We start from the raw sequence: 20,232 nt of genomic DNA, 5'->3' as shown, positions 1-20,232 counted from the left end.
AGAAGGAGAAGGAGAAGGAGAAGGAGAAGGAGAAGGAGAAGGAGAAGAAGAAGAAAAGTAACAGATGGTTCAGAAGTAGAAAATGGGAAGAGGAAAGGTCGAGGAAATACAGAGGGAATGGTGTTGTTTCAAAGGGTTAATTTTCGAGTCATTTCAGTTCCCTCGTGGGATTTCTTCCAAGAACTGGTTTATGAGGCTATCATGAGTGGGGTTAATTCCCAGATTCTTCTTGTCTTGCTTTTCTATGATATATAGGCAGGGTAATCATTTATCTTGATCTGTTTTACATTGCTATACACCATCTCACTCATATTTAGACCCCAATATTTAGACAATTAAACACATTAATGATAAGAGAAGATGATAGGTGTATTAGCTCAGGGACATCAGATGCCAAATTGATCCAGGGAATATTTGGTCAAGGTGTGTAGTGGGAGATGTTAGAAAAGAAATGCATCTAGCTGGCTTCTGCCATGTTCCCACAATACTGCTGGCACCACTCAGGTCCAGCATGGTTCTGCTGCCTCTGTCTCTAGCCACCCATAGCAACCTGTTGCTAAGTTTACAGCTCTGGTTCATTTGTCCCAGGAGCCACTAGTTCCTTCATAGTCATAATACAAGGGTTTTGGTGGTCCCATCTTCCAGTAACCCAGGAAATCAAAACTCTAGATGCTTTAAGTTAACCAATGGAGAGATAGATAGATAGATAGATAGATAGATAGATAGATAGATAGATAGATAGAGATAGATAGAGACAGATAGAGATAGATAGAGATAGATATAGATAGATATAGATAGATATAGATAGATACAGATATATTCTCAACACACAACTTAGAAAGTTATCCCAATATTCCTAAACTTAAGATTTCATATCTGCCTATTTACTTGGAACTACACTGGTCCATGTCCCCTGCCATTTCACTTTCTTCACTCTCTGCATCTCCCTGCACTCCTGTTTCTGCCACCATTAGCTTTGCCTCCCTTTTCCCTATACAGTCATAGGCTTCCCACTGCAAATAGATTGGGCAGGGTAATTTCTGCCACAAAGGTAATTTGACAGAAGCAAGATTCTCTGGCTTTATGCTGCACAGTGTGCTGTCTGTACATTCAGAAAAATACTGAGTACAGGAGACAAGAAGATGAATATATTTAGGGTTTGGCTAAATACTGTGCAGTCTATGTGTCTATCCTCTCTGAAATTTGGAAACTTCATTTTTACAACATTTGCAGTGTATACTATAATGTTAAAAGTATTTGAAAATGTTGAAGATATACCAAATTGACTAATACAAAGTCTCTTATAAAGCAAATTTATTTGAATACAAAATAAGTTAATTACAAATGATTTGCTGCATTAAAAAACTTAAGACTGAATGATTTATCATAAATATCTTAAATTATATTAATAGCAAAATAAATAAATAAATAAATAAATAAATAAGAACAAATTGGTGCAGATACAAAAATGGTTTTACACACTTAAAATATTTGCTGAGTATTTCTGAAACATCTAGACAGGTTGATTGTATTCATACTGAAAGTAGTGAAAGTTTTTAAAGGAGAGCTTATATTGTGAGATGCAGTGTCCTAGTCCAGGACAGTCCTCTCCACTTTGTCTCAGGACTCACTCTTTCTCCTCACTCAGTCTTGCCAGCAACTTGGCTGAGGAAGACAGGGCTCTCCAGACTTCTGCTCTGACCACCTCCCAGGCACAGAGACTGTGTTTCTTTCTTCTCAGATACACAGTGATCCTGTAGAAGTATTTCTTCACAGCTGGCTGAAAGTCTTCCTGGGTCAGGGGATGTTCCTGCACCCCCACCTGCTGCATCAGACAGGCTTTGAGCTCCTTGAGATCATCACAGAAGGAGTCTAGGAGGGTTGCATTCCAAGCAGCAGATGACTCACCTGATGTGAAGAGATTCAACACCTGCTCAGTCAGATCATGCAGGACAGGGATGGCTTGAGCCTTCTGGATCTGCTGGGCATCCACCTTCTCCAGGGGGAATCCAAAATAGTTTCTGTCCTTTAGGCAGGAGGCAGGGGAGAGTCTTCTCATTTGCTTCAGAAGTGTCAAGACCGTTGTCTTGTTCCTGGAGTTATGAGTCTGAGGCAGGTCACATCCTAGACAGCAGGTTGACCAGTAGCTCATCACTGCCAGGACCATCAGGAAAGCACAGAGCCTAGCCATGGTGAATGTTGCCAATGCTTCTGGTCTTCTGGGCTGTTTGGTCCTGATCCTTCCCCTCTAGGTTCTCTGAAGACCATCTTGTGAGGATGTGTCTTAAATAGGGCAAACAGTAGTTTTGACTTTCTGAATGCCCTCCCCTAACTTTCCAATTGTCCTTTCACTTTCTTTAATTCATTCTCTACTTGTTTGGGGCATTTCTATAAACCATTGAGATTTTCATTACTGCTTCCTCTTTCACTGCTTCCCACCAAAAGCTGTTTTCCAGGTGTTATTTTTCTAATTTGAATTTTCATTAACCTTTAAACTGACAATAAACTGTCTTTGTTTGAAATGTACATATTTATTGTAAATCAAAAATTTTGTTAAGTATTTTATAAATGTTAACTACATTGATTTTTTTCAATTTGTTTTTGTTTTATTTAGATTGCTTTTAAAATGTTTAAATTATAAATGTTTTCAAATTTCTCTCAATTAATGTACATTGAAGTAAAGGTACACTTTAAAATATTTTAAGTTCTAAAATTGGGTTTTTAATGTTGCCTTCATTAAATATAATACAAGTTTATATAAAACTCAAATAAATAATCACTGTACGTTAGATATTTATCTGATGATTTACTGCCATTGGGAAGATGCAGTATACAAAGAGACTTGCTGTTGAACTTGATGAGCTGAGTGTGATTCCTGGAACCCATGTTTACAGTAGAGAAGCAACGCATGTACAGGAGCCCACATCACAACTTTCACAGCATTGCAGGCTGGGCAAGCTCTCTCTAGCTCTGTCTCTGTCTCTGTCTCTGTCTCTCGCTATCTCTCACTCTCTGTCTCTCTCTATCTCTCACTCTCTGTCTGTCTCTCTTTCCTATACACAGACACACACAGACACACACACAGACACACACATACACACACAATCACCCATTCACACATTGGCATGCTCACTCACTTGTGACAAAGGCATCTGACATATGCTCTGAACCACTGTCTGCATTTTTCTTTGACATACTGAATTTTTCTTTTTTTTTTTTTGATGGGTGCAGCGAACGTTTATTGATGGTATCTCAGAGAGTAAGGAGGGCTCCCTAGGCCCCTCCTGTTGTTATTGGGGTCCGGGAAGGAAATTGTGAGGGAGATGCTCAGTGTTGGGGACAGGGACTCCTCAGCAACCGAGGGCCTCTCTCTTGCTCTCAGTGTCCTTGCTGGGGTGGGTGGTCCAGGGTTTCTTACTCCTTGGAGGCCATGTAGGCCATGAGGTCCATGACCCTGTTGCTGTAGCCGTATTCATTGTCATACCAGGAAATGAGCTTTACAAAGTTGTCATTGAGAGCAATGCCAGTCCCAGCATCAAAGATGGAGGAGTGGGAGTTGCTGTTGAAGTCACAGGAGACAACCTGGTCCTCAGTGTAGCCCAGGATGCCCTTCAGTGGGCCCTCAGATGCCTGCTTCACCACCTTCTTGATGTCATCATACTTGGCAGGTTTCTCCAGGTGGCATGTCAGATCCACAATGGATACATTGAGGGTAGGAACACGGAAGGCCATGCCAGTGAGCTTCCCGTTCAGCTCTGGGATGACGTTGCCCACAGCCTTGGCAGCACCAGTGGATGCAGGGATGATGTTCTGGGCAGCCCCACGGCCATCATGCCACAGCTTTCCAGAGGGGCCATCCACAGTCTTCTGAGTGGCAGTGATGGCATGGACTGTGGTCATGAGCCCTTCCACGATGCCAAAGTTGTCAAGGATGACCTTGGCCAGGGGGGCTAAGCAGTTGGTGGTACAGGACGCATTGCTGACAATCTTGAGCGAGTTGTCGTACTTCTCGTGGTTCACACCCATCACAAACATGGGGGCATCAGCAGAAGGGGCAGAGATGATGACTCTTTTGGCCCCACCCTTCAAGTGGGCCCCGGCTTTCTCCATGGTGGTGAAGACGCCAGTGGACTCCACAATATACTCAGCACCAGCATCGGCCCATTTGATGTTAGCGGGATCTCGCTCCTGGAAGATGGTGATGGCCTTCCCGTTGATGACAAGCTTCCCATTCTCAGCCTTGACTGTGCCGTTGAACTTGCCATGGGTGGAGTCATACTGGAACATGTAGACGATGTAGTTGAGGTCAATGAAGGGGTCGTTGATGGCAGCAATCTCCACTTTGCCACCAGATGGAGAGCAGAAGGCAGCCCTGGTAACCAGGTGCCCAATACGGCCAAATCCGTTCACACCGACCTTCACCATTTTGTCTACGGGATGAGGCTGGCACTGCACAAGAAGATGCGGCGATCTCTGGAACAGGGAGGAGCAGAGAGCTACTGAATTTTTCATATCTAAGATTTCTTCTCTGTGTAAACACTTTTCCATGATTTTTTCTTACATTGCATAGAAGCTGGTTCTGATTGTATTTGTGTTGTTTGTATGTGGTATTGTAGCTACCTGTGTCTCTACCACTTCCAAATCATTTTCATGCAGTTCAGAACTTTGCTTTTCCTTTCAGAAACCGAACAGTTTCTTGGGCATTCTTGACTCTAAACCACCTGACAAAAGAAATGTGGATTCATTTACAATCCCCACTGACAAGTATGCACACTACAGTGTCTGCTTGGAGACCCTCATTTTCCTTCTTTTCTCTTTGTGTCATTTCACAGGGTTGACACACCAGCATGGCTAGTCACAGTTGTTTGCATCCATCTCAGTAAACTGAAGAATCAGAAACTGTGCCATATTTATTTCATTTCCTCAAGCAAACAGCGCAATCTCTCTTTTTTACAAGTTAAATACCAGTATCATTATTTGTCCCCTATTTTTCTCTGAATGTACCTTTGGCTCGTACTTTTTCAAACACAAATATTGAAAACTTTTTCAGACTTACTAATTATTGAAATACACAATGGAGAGATAGCTGAGTCAGGAAATTTCCTGCAGTAAGTGCAGAAATAGCTGGTTTCTCAGAAACCATGCAGAGGACTATAGAGGTGTATATGTCTGTAATCCTGACATTGAAGAGGAGACACAGACATATACCTGAAATACTGTACCAGTCAGTGTTTTCCAGAGTAGATGAATTTATAAAAAGATTTTCTCTCAGCCGGGCAGTGGTGGTGCACGCCTTTAATCCCAGCACTTGGGAGGCAGAGGCAGGCAGATTTCTGAGTTCAAGGCCAGCCTGGTCTACAGAGTGAGTTCCAGGACAGCCAGAACTGCACAGAGAAACCTTGTCTCGAAAAAGAAAAAAAAAGAAAAAAGAAAAAAAAGATTTTCTCTCTTTTACTCTCTCTCTCTTTCTACATATTTATATGTATATATATATGAATATTCACACACATGTGTATGCATAAATGTAGTGTTAGAGTGGCTTACAGAATGAAATCCAATCAGTTCAGAAACTGTCTGCCTATGGGTGTAAGTTCAAAGAATCCAGTAATTGTTCACTAGGGTGGATTCTTAGCTGGTAATCACTATGTGCCAGATTCCAATAAAATTAGGCTCTAAACCCAGTGAAGGAATGGATTGCTAGCAAGGGAAAAGCACACAGACAAACAGCAAAATCATCTTTCCTTCATGTACTTACACAGGCTTCCAGCAAAAGGCTTGGCTCATAATCCACCTCAAAGAACCAAATTCAAGTAGTGTCTTCCCATTTTAGAGATCCTGATTAGAGGTGGGTTTTCCTACTCCAAGTTAAGCAAATCTTGATCACAGGTGTGTGCCTACATTTTGGGCTTTCAATTAATTCCACATTTAGTCAAGTTCACATCCAAGTACGACCATCACAAGCTCACAGGCCAGTCACTCTGACAGCAATGATGAGCCCTCACTTAAGTGACAGGTCCTGTCACAGAAACTGAGGTAAAAACCTGGCATTGATTGACATCTGGCCCCACTGTATACACATGCAAATGTGAACACACAACATGTGTCAACAGTAGGGATTTTATGATCTAAAACATGTAACAACTCTATGTTACCCTTCATTAAAATTAACAATTTATTAGTCATAAAGTGAGTATTGAACTGTGGAAATATTGAAAAATTAAAGAACTGGTACAGGTGTCACCAGCCTTGTACTCACAATGTATTACAGACTTATAAGTGTATAAAGAGCATAGGCTTAGAATATAAACAGATGGTTGACCTATGGAATCGAATAGAAGGGTCAGCTACAATTCCTTACACTTATTGAAATTTTATTATTAGCAAAGAGTACAAAAGTGCACACTGGAAATAAGAGACTGTCTTTAACAAATGGTGCTCCTCTACATGGATAGTTATCTCTAAGACAATAAAAATTGATCTATATTCATCATCCTCTAAAAAAACTGAACAGCATAACATCAAGGACCATGATATGTGACTTGATACACTTAATCTCTGATAAAAGAGAAAGTGGCGAAGAGGCTTCAACTCATTGACAAGTGGAACGAGTTTAACATGTACTGGCCTGTGCATGCACATGTGTGTATGGAAGACAGAGATGTGTGTCAAGTATCCTCTATCACTCTCTTCTTGATGCCTTTCTCACAATGCCTCATACTGGCCTTGAAGCTCTCTGATTTAGCTAGGATGTTGGCCAGATGATTGGGGTGGACTTCTTCTCTTAGTTGAAATGTTTTTTTGTCCTGCTGTACATCAGTGGATACTGGTCACTGAAATTCAGGAATAGCAGACACAGAGAACTGGATATGACCATCTTCACACTCTCAATCTTGAAGCTTGACAAACTTGGCTGTCACCTGCTAACATGATGTTACTGTACACAGACATATCTTCATGGAAAGCCATGTGATGCTCCCTGACACTAAGGTCATTTCTGTGTGAATAGAGTGTGCATTGAACCAAGTCTGCTTATGCATGTAGGAATGATAGCTCAGTAGTTGCCACCTATTGCATTCTCCTATCTCAGTCCTTCCAATTATGTGTCTTGATTCCCAAATTTTGTTTAATAAAGACAAGCAATTAACTCAAAGGTGTGAAATACAACATAGCATTTCATATTTTCTGAGCAGGTTAATATCTGCAGCTATTTCATAACATTTATTATTATATAACCATGGAAATGGTGAAAATTACAGTAAAAATAAACACAAAGAAACAATACAGGAAGTCATATCTGAAATATGTTTAGTAGTCATACCACTAGTCATTTATCCAATAAGTACAACCCCCAACAAAGTCTCCTTCAGTTAGAAATCTGTAGCTTACCTTGATATCACTTGACTGTCTACAAATACATCAATCACCAATATATGTCCCTATCACATATAAGTTTGTTGACATAGTTCTCTGCTCCCTGTAAGGAATTAGACATGGCATCATTCATATAAGTATGTTTATCACCCAAAGAGACAGAGACATCATTCTCCTGACCATGGAGTCAAGAGGCAAAACAAAACATTAAAGAGGAATTGTTGTAATTGACAGCTTATTCTTAAGAAGAGCTGAAGAAGTTCTAGCATTTACTTGAAAGCTCTATACACAGATACACATTACATTCCTCTGTTCAAGTGTCCTTCAAAACTCAAAGAGGCTGAGGCATCAAGAGCTCATGATATGTTGATCCATGCCCCTGTAAATCACAAATCTAGCCTAAATAGAAATATGAACTAATGTCAGATTCCTGCCTGGAGCCCACTTCCTTGTCCTTGGCCAATGTCATATTCCTGCCAAGCAGCCCATTTCCTTGTCCTTGGCCCATGCAAGTTTCTTGCCAAGGAGCCCCAAAAGCTCTCTGCCTTTTTCCTTTTTCTTATTTCATCAACAAGTCTAAGCCTGTCTTAGGTCATTCCTTACAAGAATGCCTTCCTTACAACTAGTGGAATATGCATTATCAAAGGCAATGCACTTCTGTCTTAGGTTAGTAAGGCTCTGTGCAGCATCTTACCTGTTCTTGGTTTGCCAGCCTGTTAATTTAATTACTCTGTCTGGGAATCCATTTTCAGTTTCAAGCTATGAACTTTGGGTGCCAACTTGTTGATGTTGTTAAAGGCAAGCTTTAACACAATGTGCAGGAATAAAATTATTCCCAGAACAAAAAAGGCTAGCATGATCAAACTATATATGTCATTCTTGAAGCTTGACCAAAATAGGAATACCGACCTCAGGTTATTGGTAATTTTATTAGCAGTATCTGCCATATCAATGCTCAGCACGTCAGCATTCTTGAAATTCATAAGCTCACTATGCAAAGTGAAAACATCCAGAGAGGTGTTAGAATTATGCCAAATACCCTGCAAGTGTCTTTAAACTTTTTCCTAATTATAATGACTACCACTGTAAATTTTAGAACTAACATGAATCCAATGGTATTTAGCATGACATTCTAGATGGCTCCTTACTGTTAATAATAACAAGAAGAAGAACAAGAAGAAGGAGGAAGAGGAGGAGGAGGAGGAGGAGGAGGAGGAGGAGGAGGAGGAGGAGGAAAGGAGAAGGAGAAGGAGAAGGAGAAGGAGAAGGGCACTGGCTATCGCAGTCGAGCACTTGAGACCTTTTGTCAGCAAATTAATATTACACATATTACTGGGATTCCTTATCATTGTTAAGGACAAGGGACTATGGAAGGGGCCCATGGAACTTTAAAACAATATCTTCATAAAATACAAAAGGAGGAGGTTTATCCCTGTACACTACAAATTGATTTGAATTATGTTCTCTTTGTTTAATTTTTTTTTTATTTGGATGCCAAGAAACTTTCTGCTGAGTGTCTTTGGCACCCTACAACTAGGCATACATATGCGTAGGTTAAAGGAAAGGATCCACTTACTGGCATATGGCATGATCCTGATCAGATATCTAATATGGGGAAGAGGGCATATTTGTGTTTTTTTTCTGCAGGATGCTGAAGGAGCATGGTAGCAGCCAGAGCAACGGGTGAGACATGCTGATGCCAGGACAAAGAAGGATGCTGACCTGTGAGCTTGCTGAGTGTTCTTACAATGGTGACTGGGAAGCTGTATTGGACATATGCTCCCAACCCACCTTTGCTTACCTATACCCCTGATGGGACAAGCTGCCTTGCCTCAAGTTTTTAGATCTTGTGGAACAGAGAATCAAAAAGAGTTTTAATGACTCTTGTATTTTTCTTAAAGGTGACCAGTTATTTGGACTCAATCATGGACTGGTCTAGAAATCAATTCAATATTGAAAATAACAGTCTTCATTTGGGAGGCTGGTTCTGGACATTTTCAGAGACATATTTGGAAGTTAGCTGCAGTTCTCTATGATGTTATGCTAGCAAGAGATAAAGTTGGAACAGGATCTGGATTTCAAACACGTGTTAATATATGTGTTAAGGCTATTTTAATTGTCAAGTTGAAATTACTTTTGTTTCTTCTACAGTATTTAATGTAAGTTGCATTGATTGCACTCTTTCTAATTGTGTTAGTGTGTTGAAACCTGGCATGTCTGTTATGGAAGTCTATCAAATAGCTTTTGTTTTATCGACCTGAATATCACAGAACCTTGGTATTCAGAAAAAAAGTTTGCAAGTACTGGAAGAAGCGAGTCAGTCTTTAAGCAGCAGTAAGAGGGTAGTGGGCTTGATAATTGCTGGTATAACAGCTTTAATTGCATTAATTGCTAACACCACTGCTTCTGCAACTGCTTTGACACACTTTTGTTAGTCATTTAGTAAAAAATGTTACTAATCTGTTAATATACAAGAGGATTTAGATAGGCATTTGGAACAACAGATTGATGCTCTTTATCCTATTCAAATTATTGGAAGGAAGGTCCGAGTTTAAGAGGAAAAATGTGTTTTAATGTGGAGGAAACTCTGCCAAATAACAGAATGCATGAGCAACTTGCCTGTTTGTTCTTTCCAGGCCAGGCCAGTAGGTGGCTCTCTTCTTCTCTAAATTTTTCTTATAATTGAAGATTTGGTTTCCTTTTCATTTCTCTCTTTCTTTCCTTCCTTTCTTCTTTCTTTCCTTCTTTCTTCCTTTCTTCCTCTTCTTTCTTTCTTTCCTTTCCTTCTCTTTTGTTCTGTCTTTCCTCTTTATTTATTTTTCCTTTTCATTTTTTGTTGAAACAGTGATCATTAGGTCATTAGAAGAACATTGTCAAGCTCTATACCCCATTTTTTAATAGGGTTATTTGGTTGTCTGGAGTCTAATTTCTTGAGTTCTTTGTATATATTGGATATTAGCCCTCCATTAGATGTAGGATTGGTAAAGATCTTTTCCCAGTTTGTTGGTTGTCGTTTTGTCCTTTTGACAGTGTTCTTTGCCTTACAGAAACTTTGCAATTTTATGAAGTCCCATCAAGAATTTTTCAATTGTTGATCTTAGAGAATATGCCATTGGTGTTCTGTTCAGGAACTTTTCCCCTGTGCCCAAGTATTCAAGGCTCTTCCCCACCTTCTCTTCTATTAGTTACAGTGTATCTGGTTTTATGTGGAGGTCCTTTATCCACTTAGACTTGAGCTTTGTACAAGGAGATAAGAATGGATCAATTTTCATTCTTCTACATGTTGTCCTCCAGTTGAACCAGCACCATTTGTTGAAAATGCTGTCCTTTTTCCACTGGACAGTTTTAGCTCCTTTGTCAAAGATCAAGTGACCATAGGTGTGTGGGTTCATTTCTGGGTCTTCAATTCTATTCCATTGATCTTCCTGCCTGTCTGTGTACCAATACCAAGTAGTTTTTATCACTATTGCTCTGTAGTACAGCTTGAGGTCAGGGATGGTGATTCCTCCAGAAGTTCTTTTATTGTTAAGAGTAGTTTTCGCTATCCTGGGTTTTTTGTTATTCCATATGAATTTGAGAATTTCCTTTTCTAACTCTGTGAAGAATTGAGTTGGGATTTTAATGGGAATTGCATTGAATCTGTAGATTGCTTTTGGCAAGATGGCCATTTTTATTATATTAATCCTGCCAATCCATGAGCATGGGAGAAGGTCTAAACTTAAGAGGAAATTCTTATACATGAGAGTTTCACTCAAACATTGAACTCTTTCATTCTGTTTTCAATGGTGGCTATATGTTTTCAGAAAAAACTCCTGTGAGGAATCAAGATATAATAGACAACAACTGTACAGTGAGCAGAGCTGAGAATGAGGAGAGAATGAAGAACACACACCAGAGATTCCTGCATCAGGGAGGGGAAAACAAGAGCTTGCAGGCTGGAAAATGGGTTCTGGGACAACAGGGAGGTCCTGGGACTCTATCAGAGAGAAATCTGTGTGTGTGTCTGTGTGTCTGTGTGTGTGTGTGTATGATTATTTTAATAATTTTATATATATATATATATATATATATATATATATATATATATATACTTACTTAATGGTATTATAAATCATATGTACAAGACATCATGCATAATATATACATTTGTTTATAATTCCACTTTCAGTTTCAGTCTAACACACTCGTGCCCATATAGTATATTTGTCAGCTATCAATTCTTATTGAGTATTGAATTTGGTGACTAATCTTCCATGTCCAATGTATCTAACAACAGAAGTGTTCCATTAATTGTGACAGACAACAAGGGCTTTCAGTGCCTCAACTGTCTGTACTTTGCCATTTCCCTTTCATCTTTACTAAGGTGTTGGTCTGATGGTTGAAGTCTCCAATTCTGTTCTCTCTTCTCTACTTTCCTAGAAAGTAAACACTGAAGTTGGTTTGTGGCACTGAACCAAAAATATGATGCCATTGAAAATTAAAGCTGAAAAAGGAACTGATGTGTCATGTAATTGACAAAATAGTAGCAAAAATGTTAGCTACTAAGATAAAAAAGACAAGATCTATGATCATTAATAAGATAAAGTTATGAAAGTAGCTATATTTTCAGATGATTTTTTGTGTCAATGCAATCCAATAAAACTTTCAGTAATATTTCTCTCAGAAGTATCATATCTAAAGTACAAGTGGAGCAATGAAGATAAAAAAGAATTAAACAGTGCTGTGTTTAGACTGTCACAATACCTGATTTGAAAGCAGAGCTTACATTATAGAGAGGGTTCCTGCACTGGCCAACACTTACCATAGAACAGTTCATTCCAATGAACAGAGAGACACACAACTGGTCACTGAGCAGAAAATAAAGGGCTGATTTCCTGGCCTCAAGAATCATTGAAGAAGAGGTAGTAGAAGAATAGTAAAAGCCAGAATCAGTGGATGGCTGCAGTAAAGTCCTGTTCTTGAACACAGCAGGGTAGTTACTCATGTGGACTGAGAGTGGCTATAATTGAATGTACAAGACCAAGCCAGACAAAATATCAGCTTGGAAAATGGTGGCAATTCCACCTCTAGCTCAGGAACTATGACAACTGATGACTACTTGGAGAAAGAGATTTAGATGTCCTCAGGGATGGGGCCCCTGATAGCTGCTACCCATGCTCCACGAGATGGTGCTATACCATGAACAGCTAGTAGTTCAAAGGAGATGGAGCAAAAGTAGCAGGATGAGGAGGAGGGTGAGAAGGAGGAGGAGGATTAGGAGGAGGAGGAGGAGGGTGAGGAGGAGACGGAGGAGGAGGAGGAGGGTGAGGAGGAGACGGAGGAGGAGGAGGAGGAGGAGGAGGAGGAGGAGGGTGAGGAGGAGGGGAAAGGTGAGAAGGAGAAGGAGGAAGAGGGGAGGAGGAAGAGGAGAGGGAGGAGGAGGAGGAGGCGGAGGAGGAAGAGGAGGAGGAGGAGGAAGAGGAATTGGAGAAGGAGGAAGCAGAGGAGGAGAGGCTGGAACAATAACAGAAAGAGAAGTAGAAATTGGGAAGAGAAAGGGTCCAGGAAATAGAGAAGGAACAATGGTATTTCAAACGGTTAATTTCAGAGTCATTTAACTTCCCTTGTGGGATTTATTCCCAGAATTGGTTTATGAAACAATTATGAGTAGAATTAATTCCCTGGTTCTTCTTGTCTTGCTTTTCTGTGCTATATAGGCACTCTAATCATTTTTCTTGATCTGTTTTGCATTGCTGTACAAGATCTCACTCATATTTAAGAACCCAAAACAAATAAACTCATTAACAGTAAGAGTAGATGATAGGTATATGATATCAGGGAAGTCAGATGGTGAATTAATCAAGGAAATATTTGATTAAAGTGGACTAAGTAACATAACAGGAACAAGAATCTATGGCTTTCTCCTGAACAGCATCCTCTCTGTACATCCAGAAGAATACTGCGTACTGGAGACAAGAACATGAAAATATTTAGGGTTTGTCTAAGTACTGTGCAGTGTATGTGCGTATACTCTGTGATATTTGAAACTGTTTATTTGTACAATACTTATAGTGTACACTTTAATGTTAAAAATATTTGATAATGTTATAGAGATAGCAAATTAACTAATCCACAGTGTCTTATAAAGCAAATTTATTTGAATACAAAAGAAGTTAATTACAAATGATAATTTGCTACATTTAAAAATGTAAGACTGAAAGAGTTAACACAGATACCTTAAATTATATTAATAGCATAATAAATAAATATATAAATAAGTAAATAAATAAATAAGAACAAATTGGTGCAGATACAAAAATGGTTTTACATACTTAAAATATTTGCTGAGTATTTCTGAAACATCTAGACAGGTTGATTGTATTCATACTGAAAGTAATGAGAGTTTTTAAAGGAGAGCTTATAATGTGAGATTCAGTGTCCCAGCCTAGGAGAGTCTTCTCCACTTTGTCTCAGGACTCACTCTTTCTCCTCATTCAGCCTTGCCATCAACTTGGCTGAGGAAGACAGGGCTCTCCAGACTTCTGCTCTGACCACCTCCCAGGCACAGAGACTGTTTTCTTTCTTTCTCAAATACACAGTGATCCTGTGGAAGTATTTCTTCACAGCTGGCTGAAAGTCTTCCTGGGTCAGGGGATGTTCCTGCACCCCCACCTGCTGCATCAGACAGGCTTTGAGCTCCTTGAGATCATCACAGAAGGAGTCTAGGAGGGTTGCATTCCAGGCAGCAGATGACTCATCTGATGTGAAGAGATTCAACACCTGCTCAGTCAGATCATGCAGGACAGGGATGGCTTGAGCCTTCTGGATCTGCTGGGCATCCACCTTCTCCAGGGGGAATCCAAAGTCCTTTCTGTCCTTCAGACAGGAGATGGGGGAGAGTCTTCTCATTTGCTTCAGAAGTGTCAAGACCGTTGTCTTGTTCCTGGAGTTATGAGTCTGAGGCAGGTCACATCCTAGACAGCAGGTTGACCAGTAGCTCATCACTGCCAGGACCATCAGGAAAGCACAGAGCCTAGCCATGGTGAATGTTGCCAATGCTTCTGATCTTCTGGGCCGTTTGGTCCTGATCCTTCCCCTCTAGGTTCTCTGAAGACCATCTTGTGAGGATGTGTCTTAAATAGGGCAAACTGTAGTTTTGACTTTCTGAATGCCCTCCCCTAACTTTCCAATTGTCCTTTCACTTTCTTTAACTCATCCTCTGCTTGCATCTGAGAGTTTTTCTAAACAATTGTGGTTTTCTTTATTGCTTCCTCTTTTGCTGCTCCCCACCAAAAGCTGTTTTATAACATTTCTTTTCTCATTTGAATTTTCATTAACTGTGACAGCACTGATAATCTGTCTTCATTTGAAATTTATATATGTATTGTAGATCAAAATTTCCTGTAAAATACTTTATAAACGTTAATAACATTGATTTTACAATTAATTTTAGTTTTATTTATATTGCTTTATAAAGTACTTAAATCATAATATAATATATAAGAGCAAATTTCTCTCAATTAATATTCATTGATTTAAAGGTATACTTTAAAATGTCTCAATATTTAAAGTACTAAAATTGGGATCTTCAAGTACCTTCAATAAATGTAATATAAATTTATATAAAACTTAATTTAAAATCACAATGTGTTAGCTGTTTATCTGATGTTTTAGTGCCATCAGGAGGATGCAGGATGCAAAACTGCTTGCTGTTAAACTTGAGTGTGATCCGTGGAACCCACAGATGCAGTGGAGAACCAGTGCATCCAGTGCATGTACTGGAGTCCTCATCACAACATTCACAACATTGCATGCTGTGCATGCTCTCTCTCTCTCTCTCTCTCTCTCTCTCTCTCTCTCTCTCTCTCTCTCCCTCTCTCTCTCTCTCTCATTCACATAATACAATCACACACAACCATACATTCACACATTCACTCATTCGTGACAAAGGCACCTCATGTGTGCTGTGAACTTCTGTCTGAATTTTATTTGACATACTGAAATCTTCAAGTCCAAGATTTCTTCTCTGTGTTTATAGCACCTTTTCCCTGATTTTCGCTCTTATTGTATAAATGTTATTGTGATTTTATTTGTTATATTTGTTCATTATCTTGTAGATATTATAGACTATCGATTTCAAATCCTTTTCAAGCAATTAAGCACTTTGCTTTTCCTCTCAGAAATCTACAAGGGTCTTACATACTCTTAGCTGCAAAACATCTGACAAAAGAAATCTTGGTTGATTTATGAAACCAACCCACCAATATTCACACCACTGTGTCTTCTTGGAGACCCTCATTTTTTTTCTTTCCCTTTGTGTCATTTCACAGGGTTGATAATCCGGCACAACTAGTTATAATGGATTGCGTCCATCTCAATACAGTGAAGAATCAGAAACTCGACCTTATTTATTCTATTTCCTCAAGCAAACAGCACAATCTGTCTTTTTTACAAGTGAAATATCGGTGTCATTATTTGTCCCCTATTTTTTCTGATGTCACTATGGCTCATACTTTTTCAAACAAAAATATTGTAAACTGTTGAGACTTATTTAATAATTAAAACAGGCAATGGGGAGATATCTAGGTCAGGAAATTTCTTGCACAAAATGAAGAAGTAGCTTATTGGTTTCTCAAAATCCATGTAAAGGCCTGTAGAGGAGTGCATGTCTGTACTCTTGACACTGAAGAGGAGACACAGACATGTACCTGAAATACTGTACCAGTCAGTGTTTTTCAGTGGTTGAATTTATAGAAAGAATTTCTTTTACTCTCTCTATATATGCGTGTATGTATATATATGAAATACACAGACACAAGTGTACTATATGTGTGGTATTAGAAAGGCTTACAGAATTCAGTCCAACTATTTCAGAAAATATCTGCCTATCAGCGTAAGTTCAAAGAATCCAGTAATTGTTCACTAGGGTAGATTTCTTAGCTGATATTCACTATGTGCCAGAGTCCAATAAAATTAGGCTCTAAACCCAGTGAAGGAATGGATTGCTAGCAAGGGAAAAGCACACAGGTAAACAGCAAATCATCTTTCCTTCATGTACTTACACAGGTTTCCAGCAGAAGGCCTGGCTCATAGTAGAGGTGAGTCTTCGCACCGTAAATAGCCAATTAAAGTTGTGTCTTGCCATTTTATAGATGCTGATTAGAAGTGGATTTTCCCACTCCAAGTTAAGCAAAACTAGATCACAGGTGTGTGCCTACCTTTTAGGCTTTCAGTTATTTCACATTTAGTCATGTTGGCATCCAAGGACGTCCATCACAAGCTCACGGGCCAGTCAGTCTGACAGCAAAGGTGATCTCTCACTTAAGTGAGAGAACCTGTCACAGAAAATGAGGTCAAAACCTGATGTTGATTGACATCTGACCCCACTGTATACACATGTAAATGTGAACACACAGCATGTGTGTACATTGAGGATTTTATAATCTAAAACATGTAACAAGTCTATGTTGCAGTTAATTAATTTTTTATTATCCACAAAGCGAGTACAAAGTCTATAGCAATACTGAATAATAAAAGAGCTGGTAGAGGTGTCACCAGCCTTGAACTCACAATGTATTACAGACCTATAATGATAAAAAGAGCATAGGTTTGGAATTTATACAGATAGTAAATCTATGGAATACAATAGAAGACCCAGCTACAATTCCTTACACATACTAAAATCTCATTTTTAGGAAAACGTACAATAGACAAAATGGAAAAAAAGAGACCATCTTTAACAAATGGTATTCATCTAATTGGATAGTTGCCTTTAAAAAAATGAAGATAAATCCATGTAAAATACTGAAATGTGTAGCATCAAGAACCTTGCTGTATGACGTGTGATACATTTAATCTGATAAAGGAGAATGTGCTGAATGTGTTCCAAATAATTGGCAATTGCAAAGAGTTTTAGGTATCCTGGCTTATCCATGTGCATGTCTATGTGGAAGACAGAGATGTGTGTCAAGTATGCACTATCACTCTCTTCTTGAGGCCTTCCTCCTGTGCCTTACACTGTCCTTGAAGCTCACTGATTTAGCTAGGATGTTGGCCAGATCATTGGGGTTTACTTCCTCACTTAATTAAGATGTTTCTTTGTCCTGCTATACATCAGTTGATACTGGTCACTGAAACTCAGGAATAGCAGACACAGAGAACTGGATATGGCCATTTTCACACTCTCAATCCTGAAGCTTGATAAACTTGGCAGTTGCCAGCTTACCTGGTGTTTTTGTACACAGATAAGTCTTCATGGACAGCAGTGTTCTGCTCCCTGACACCAAGGTCCTTTCTGTGTGAACTGTGTGTTCATAGAATCAAGTCTGTTTATGTGTGCAGGAATGATAGCTCAGTACGTTTTCACCTACTTCATTCTCCTGTCTCAGACCTTCCATTTATGTACCTTGATTCTCAAATTTTGTTTAATAAAAGCAAGTTATTGAATCAAAGGTGGGAAACACAATATGGCATTATGTATTTTCTGAGCAGGTTGGCATCTCTCCAGATTTCATAACATTTTTTTAATCATATAACCATGAAAGTTATGAAGATTATACTAAAAATAACCACCAAAGTATCAATAGAGGGCATCATATCTGAAACATGTTTAGCAGTCAGACCAGTAGCCATTTATCCAATAATTAAAATCCCCAACAAAGTCTACTTCAATTACCAGATCTGCAATTCACCTTGATATCACTTGATTTTCTGCAAATACACAGTTCACCAATATATGTCCCTATGATATATCATTGTTTTACTTATTCCTCCACTCCCTGTGATGACTCAGACATAGAAATACTCATGTTAGTATGTTCAACTCCCAAAGAGACAGAGACATTTTCTCCAGACCATGGAGTCAAGGAGTAGAACAAATATCAAGGAGGAATTGTTGTAATTGACAGCTTACTCTTAAGAAGGAACTGAAGTTCTGGCATTTCCTTGGCAGTTCTACATACTGATATATATTGCATTCCTCTGTTCAAGTGTCCTACAAAACTCAAAGAGGTTGAGGGGTCAAGAGCTCCTATGCGTTGAGCCATGCCCCTATAAGTCACAGATCTTTCCTCAATAAAAATATGACCTGAGTTATTCTACATCGATTTAGATTGACCATGGACACAGATTCACTTTGCACCACGTGGCTGTGCCACTGTGGAGTGGGTCACCTGAACTACATGAGGCCACATGTCAGAAGACAGCCATAGATCAGTGCATTTACCTAACTCACTGTTGCTGTCTCAGCAGGCAGAGCAGCAGTTGAAGAATCTCTACGATGGGTTCAGATGCTGTTTTACAGAATTCATAGCTCAGGGTGGGTGTTCTCAGCTTCACAATGCATTATCTACCGATCAAAACGATGTGAGTGTGGGTGTGAGTCACTACTAAGAGCACTGGACTCAGACCCCTCTTTCTCCAGAGAACTTCAGTTATAGAAGGCTAGAGAGAAAGACACAGAAGAGCTTTCTATAAATACTTATCTGTCCATTGTTCAGAAAACATGACCTGTGGACCTGAGAGGATTTCCCTTCCTAATATGAGTTTTAAGAAAATGCACCCTTCCAGACTGAAGTCAGTTCCTCTGGGGGAAAGGTCTGACTTTTCATGTAGAAGAAACTGCCGGGAAACAGAATTCATGAAGAACTTGCCAGAGTTGGATTCTGCTTGTTCTTTGCAGGCCTGGCCAGTAGGGGGCTCTCTTCTCTAAAATTTTCTCATAATTGAAGATTTGGTTCCCTTTTCCTTTCTTTCTTTCTACCTTCTTTCTTTCTTCTTTCATCATCCCATCCTTCCTCTTCTTTCTTTTCTTGTTCTTTCTTTTTCTGTCTTCTTTCTTTTCTTTTTTCTTTTTCTATATTGAAACAGTCAGCATTAGATCATTAGAAAAATGTCTAATGGTTAAAAGTAAGAGGAAATTCTTATACATGAGAGTTTCATTCAAACATTGAATTCCTTCATTCTGGTTTCAATGATGTTTATGTGTTTTAAAAAAAAAGAAAAAGAAAAAAAAAGAAAAAACCTCCAGTCAGGAAGCAAGATGATGTAATAGGCAGCAGTTGTATGGTGAACAGAGCTGAGTAATGAGGAGAGAATGAGGAACACACACTGGGGCTTCCTGCATCAGGGAGGGGGAACAAACGGCAGTGACACTGAAGATGGGGTCTGAGAAAGCAGGGAGGTACTGGGAGTCTATCAGAGAAAAATCTGTGTCTGCACACATATGTATATAAAACTAATGATATTATACATCATATATACAGGACATCATGTATAATACATACATTTATCTGTATTTCTATTTTCAGTTTCAGTCTAACACACTGATGCCCATATAATATATTTTTCAGCCATCAATTCTTATTGAATATTGAATTTAGTGATTAATTTTCCATGTCCAATGTGTCTAATGGCAGAGGTGTACAGTTAATTGTGACAGACAGCAAGGACTTTCAGCACCTCAACTGTTTGTACTTTCTCATTTACCCTTTCATCTTTCCTGACATGTTAGTTTGATGGGCAAAGTCTCCAATTCTGTTCTATTTCTCTTCTCTACTTTCCTAGAAAGTAAACGCTGAAGTTGGTTGGTGGCACTGAACCAAAAATATGATGTCATTGAAAATGAAAGCTGAAAACGGAACTGATGTGTCATCGAATGGACAAAATAGTAGGAAAAATGTTAGTTACTAAGATAAAAAGGACAAGATCTATGGCCATCAATAAGATAATGTTATGAAAGTAGCTATATTTTCAAGTGATCATCACTGTCCATACAATCCAATAAAACTTTCAGCAATATTTCTCTCAGAAGTATCATATTTAAAATATATGTGGAGGGCTTGAGAGATTGTTCAGTGGTTAAGAGCACTGACTGCTCTTCCA

The 20,232-nt window shown here is 39.1% G+C and overlaps 2 protein-coding genes across 2 annotated transcripts; both read right to left on the bottom strand.

Annotated features, from left to right (window-relative positions):
- Window positions 1–1,627: 1,627 nt before the first annotated feature.
- Window positions 1,628–2,191, bottom strand: LOC114625990 (interferon alpha-1-like). The gene has a single exon (XM_028773367.1). It carries the CDS (start codon window positions 2,189–2,191, stop codon window positions 1,628–1,630), a length of 564 nt encoding a protein of 187 aa, XP_028629200.1.
- Window positions 2,192–13,827: 11,636 nt separating this feature from the next.
- On the bottom strand, window positions 13,828–14,391 carry LOC114625991 (interferon alpha-1-like). The gene has a single exon (XM_028773368.1). The coding sequence runs from the start codon at window positions 14,389–14,391 to the stop codon at window positions 13,828–13,830; it is 564 nt and encodes a 187-aa protein (XP_028629201.1).
- Window positions 14,392–20,232: the final 5,841 nt, after the last annotated feature.

This window comes from Grammomys surdaster, unplaced genomic scaffold, assembly GCF_004785775.1.
Source record: "Grammomys surdaster isolate TR1022 unplaced genomic scaffold, NIH_TR_1.0 225, whole genome shotgun sequence".
NCBI classification, from domain to species: domain Eukaryota; kingdom Metazoa; phylum Chordata; class Mammalia; order Rodentia; family Muridae; genus Grammomys; species Grammomys surdaster.
Note: the sequence above shows the minus strand (reverse complement) of the source record. Positions and strands in the feature narration are given on the sequence as shown.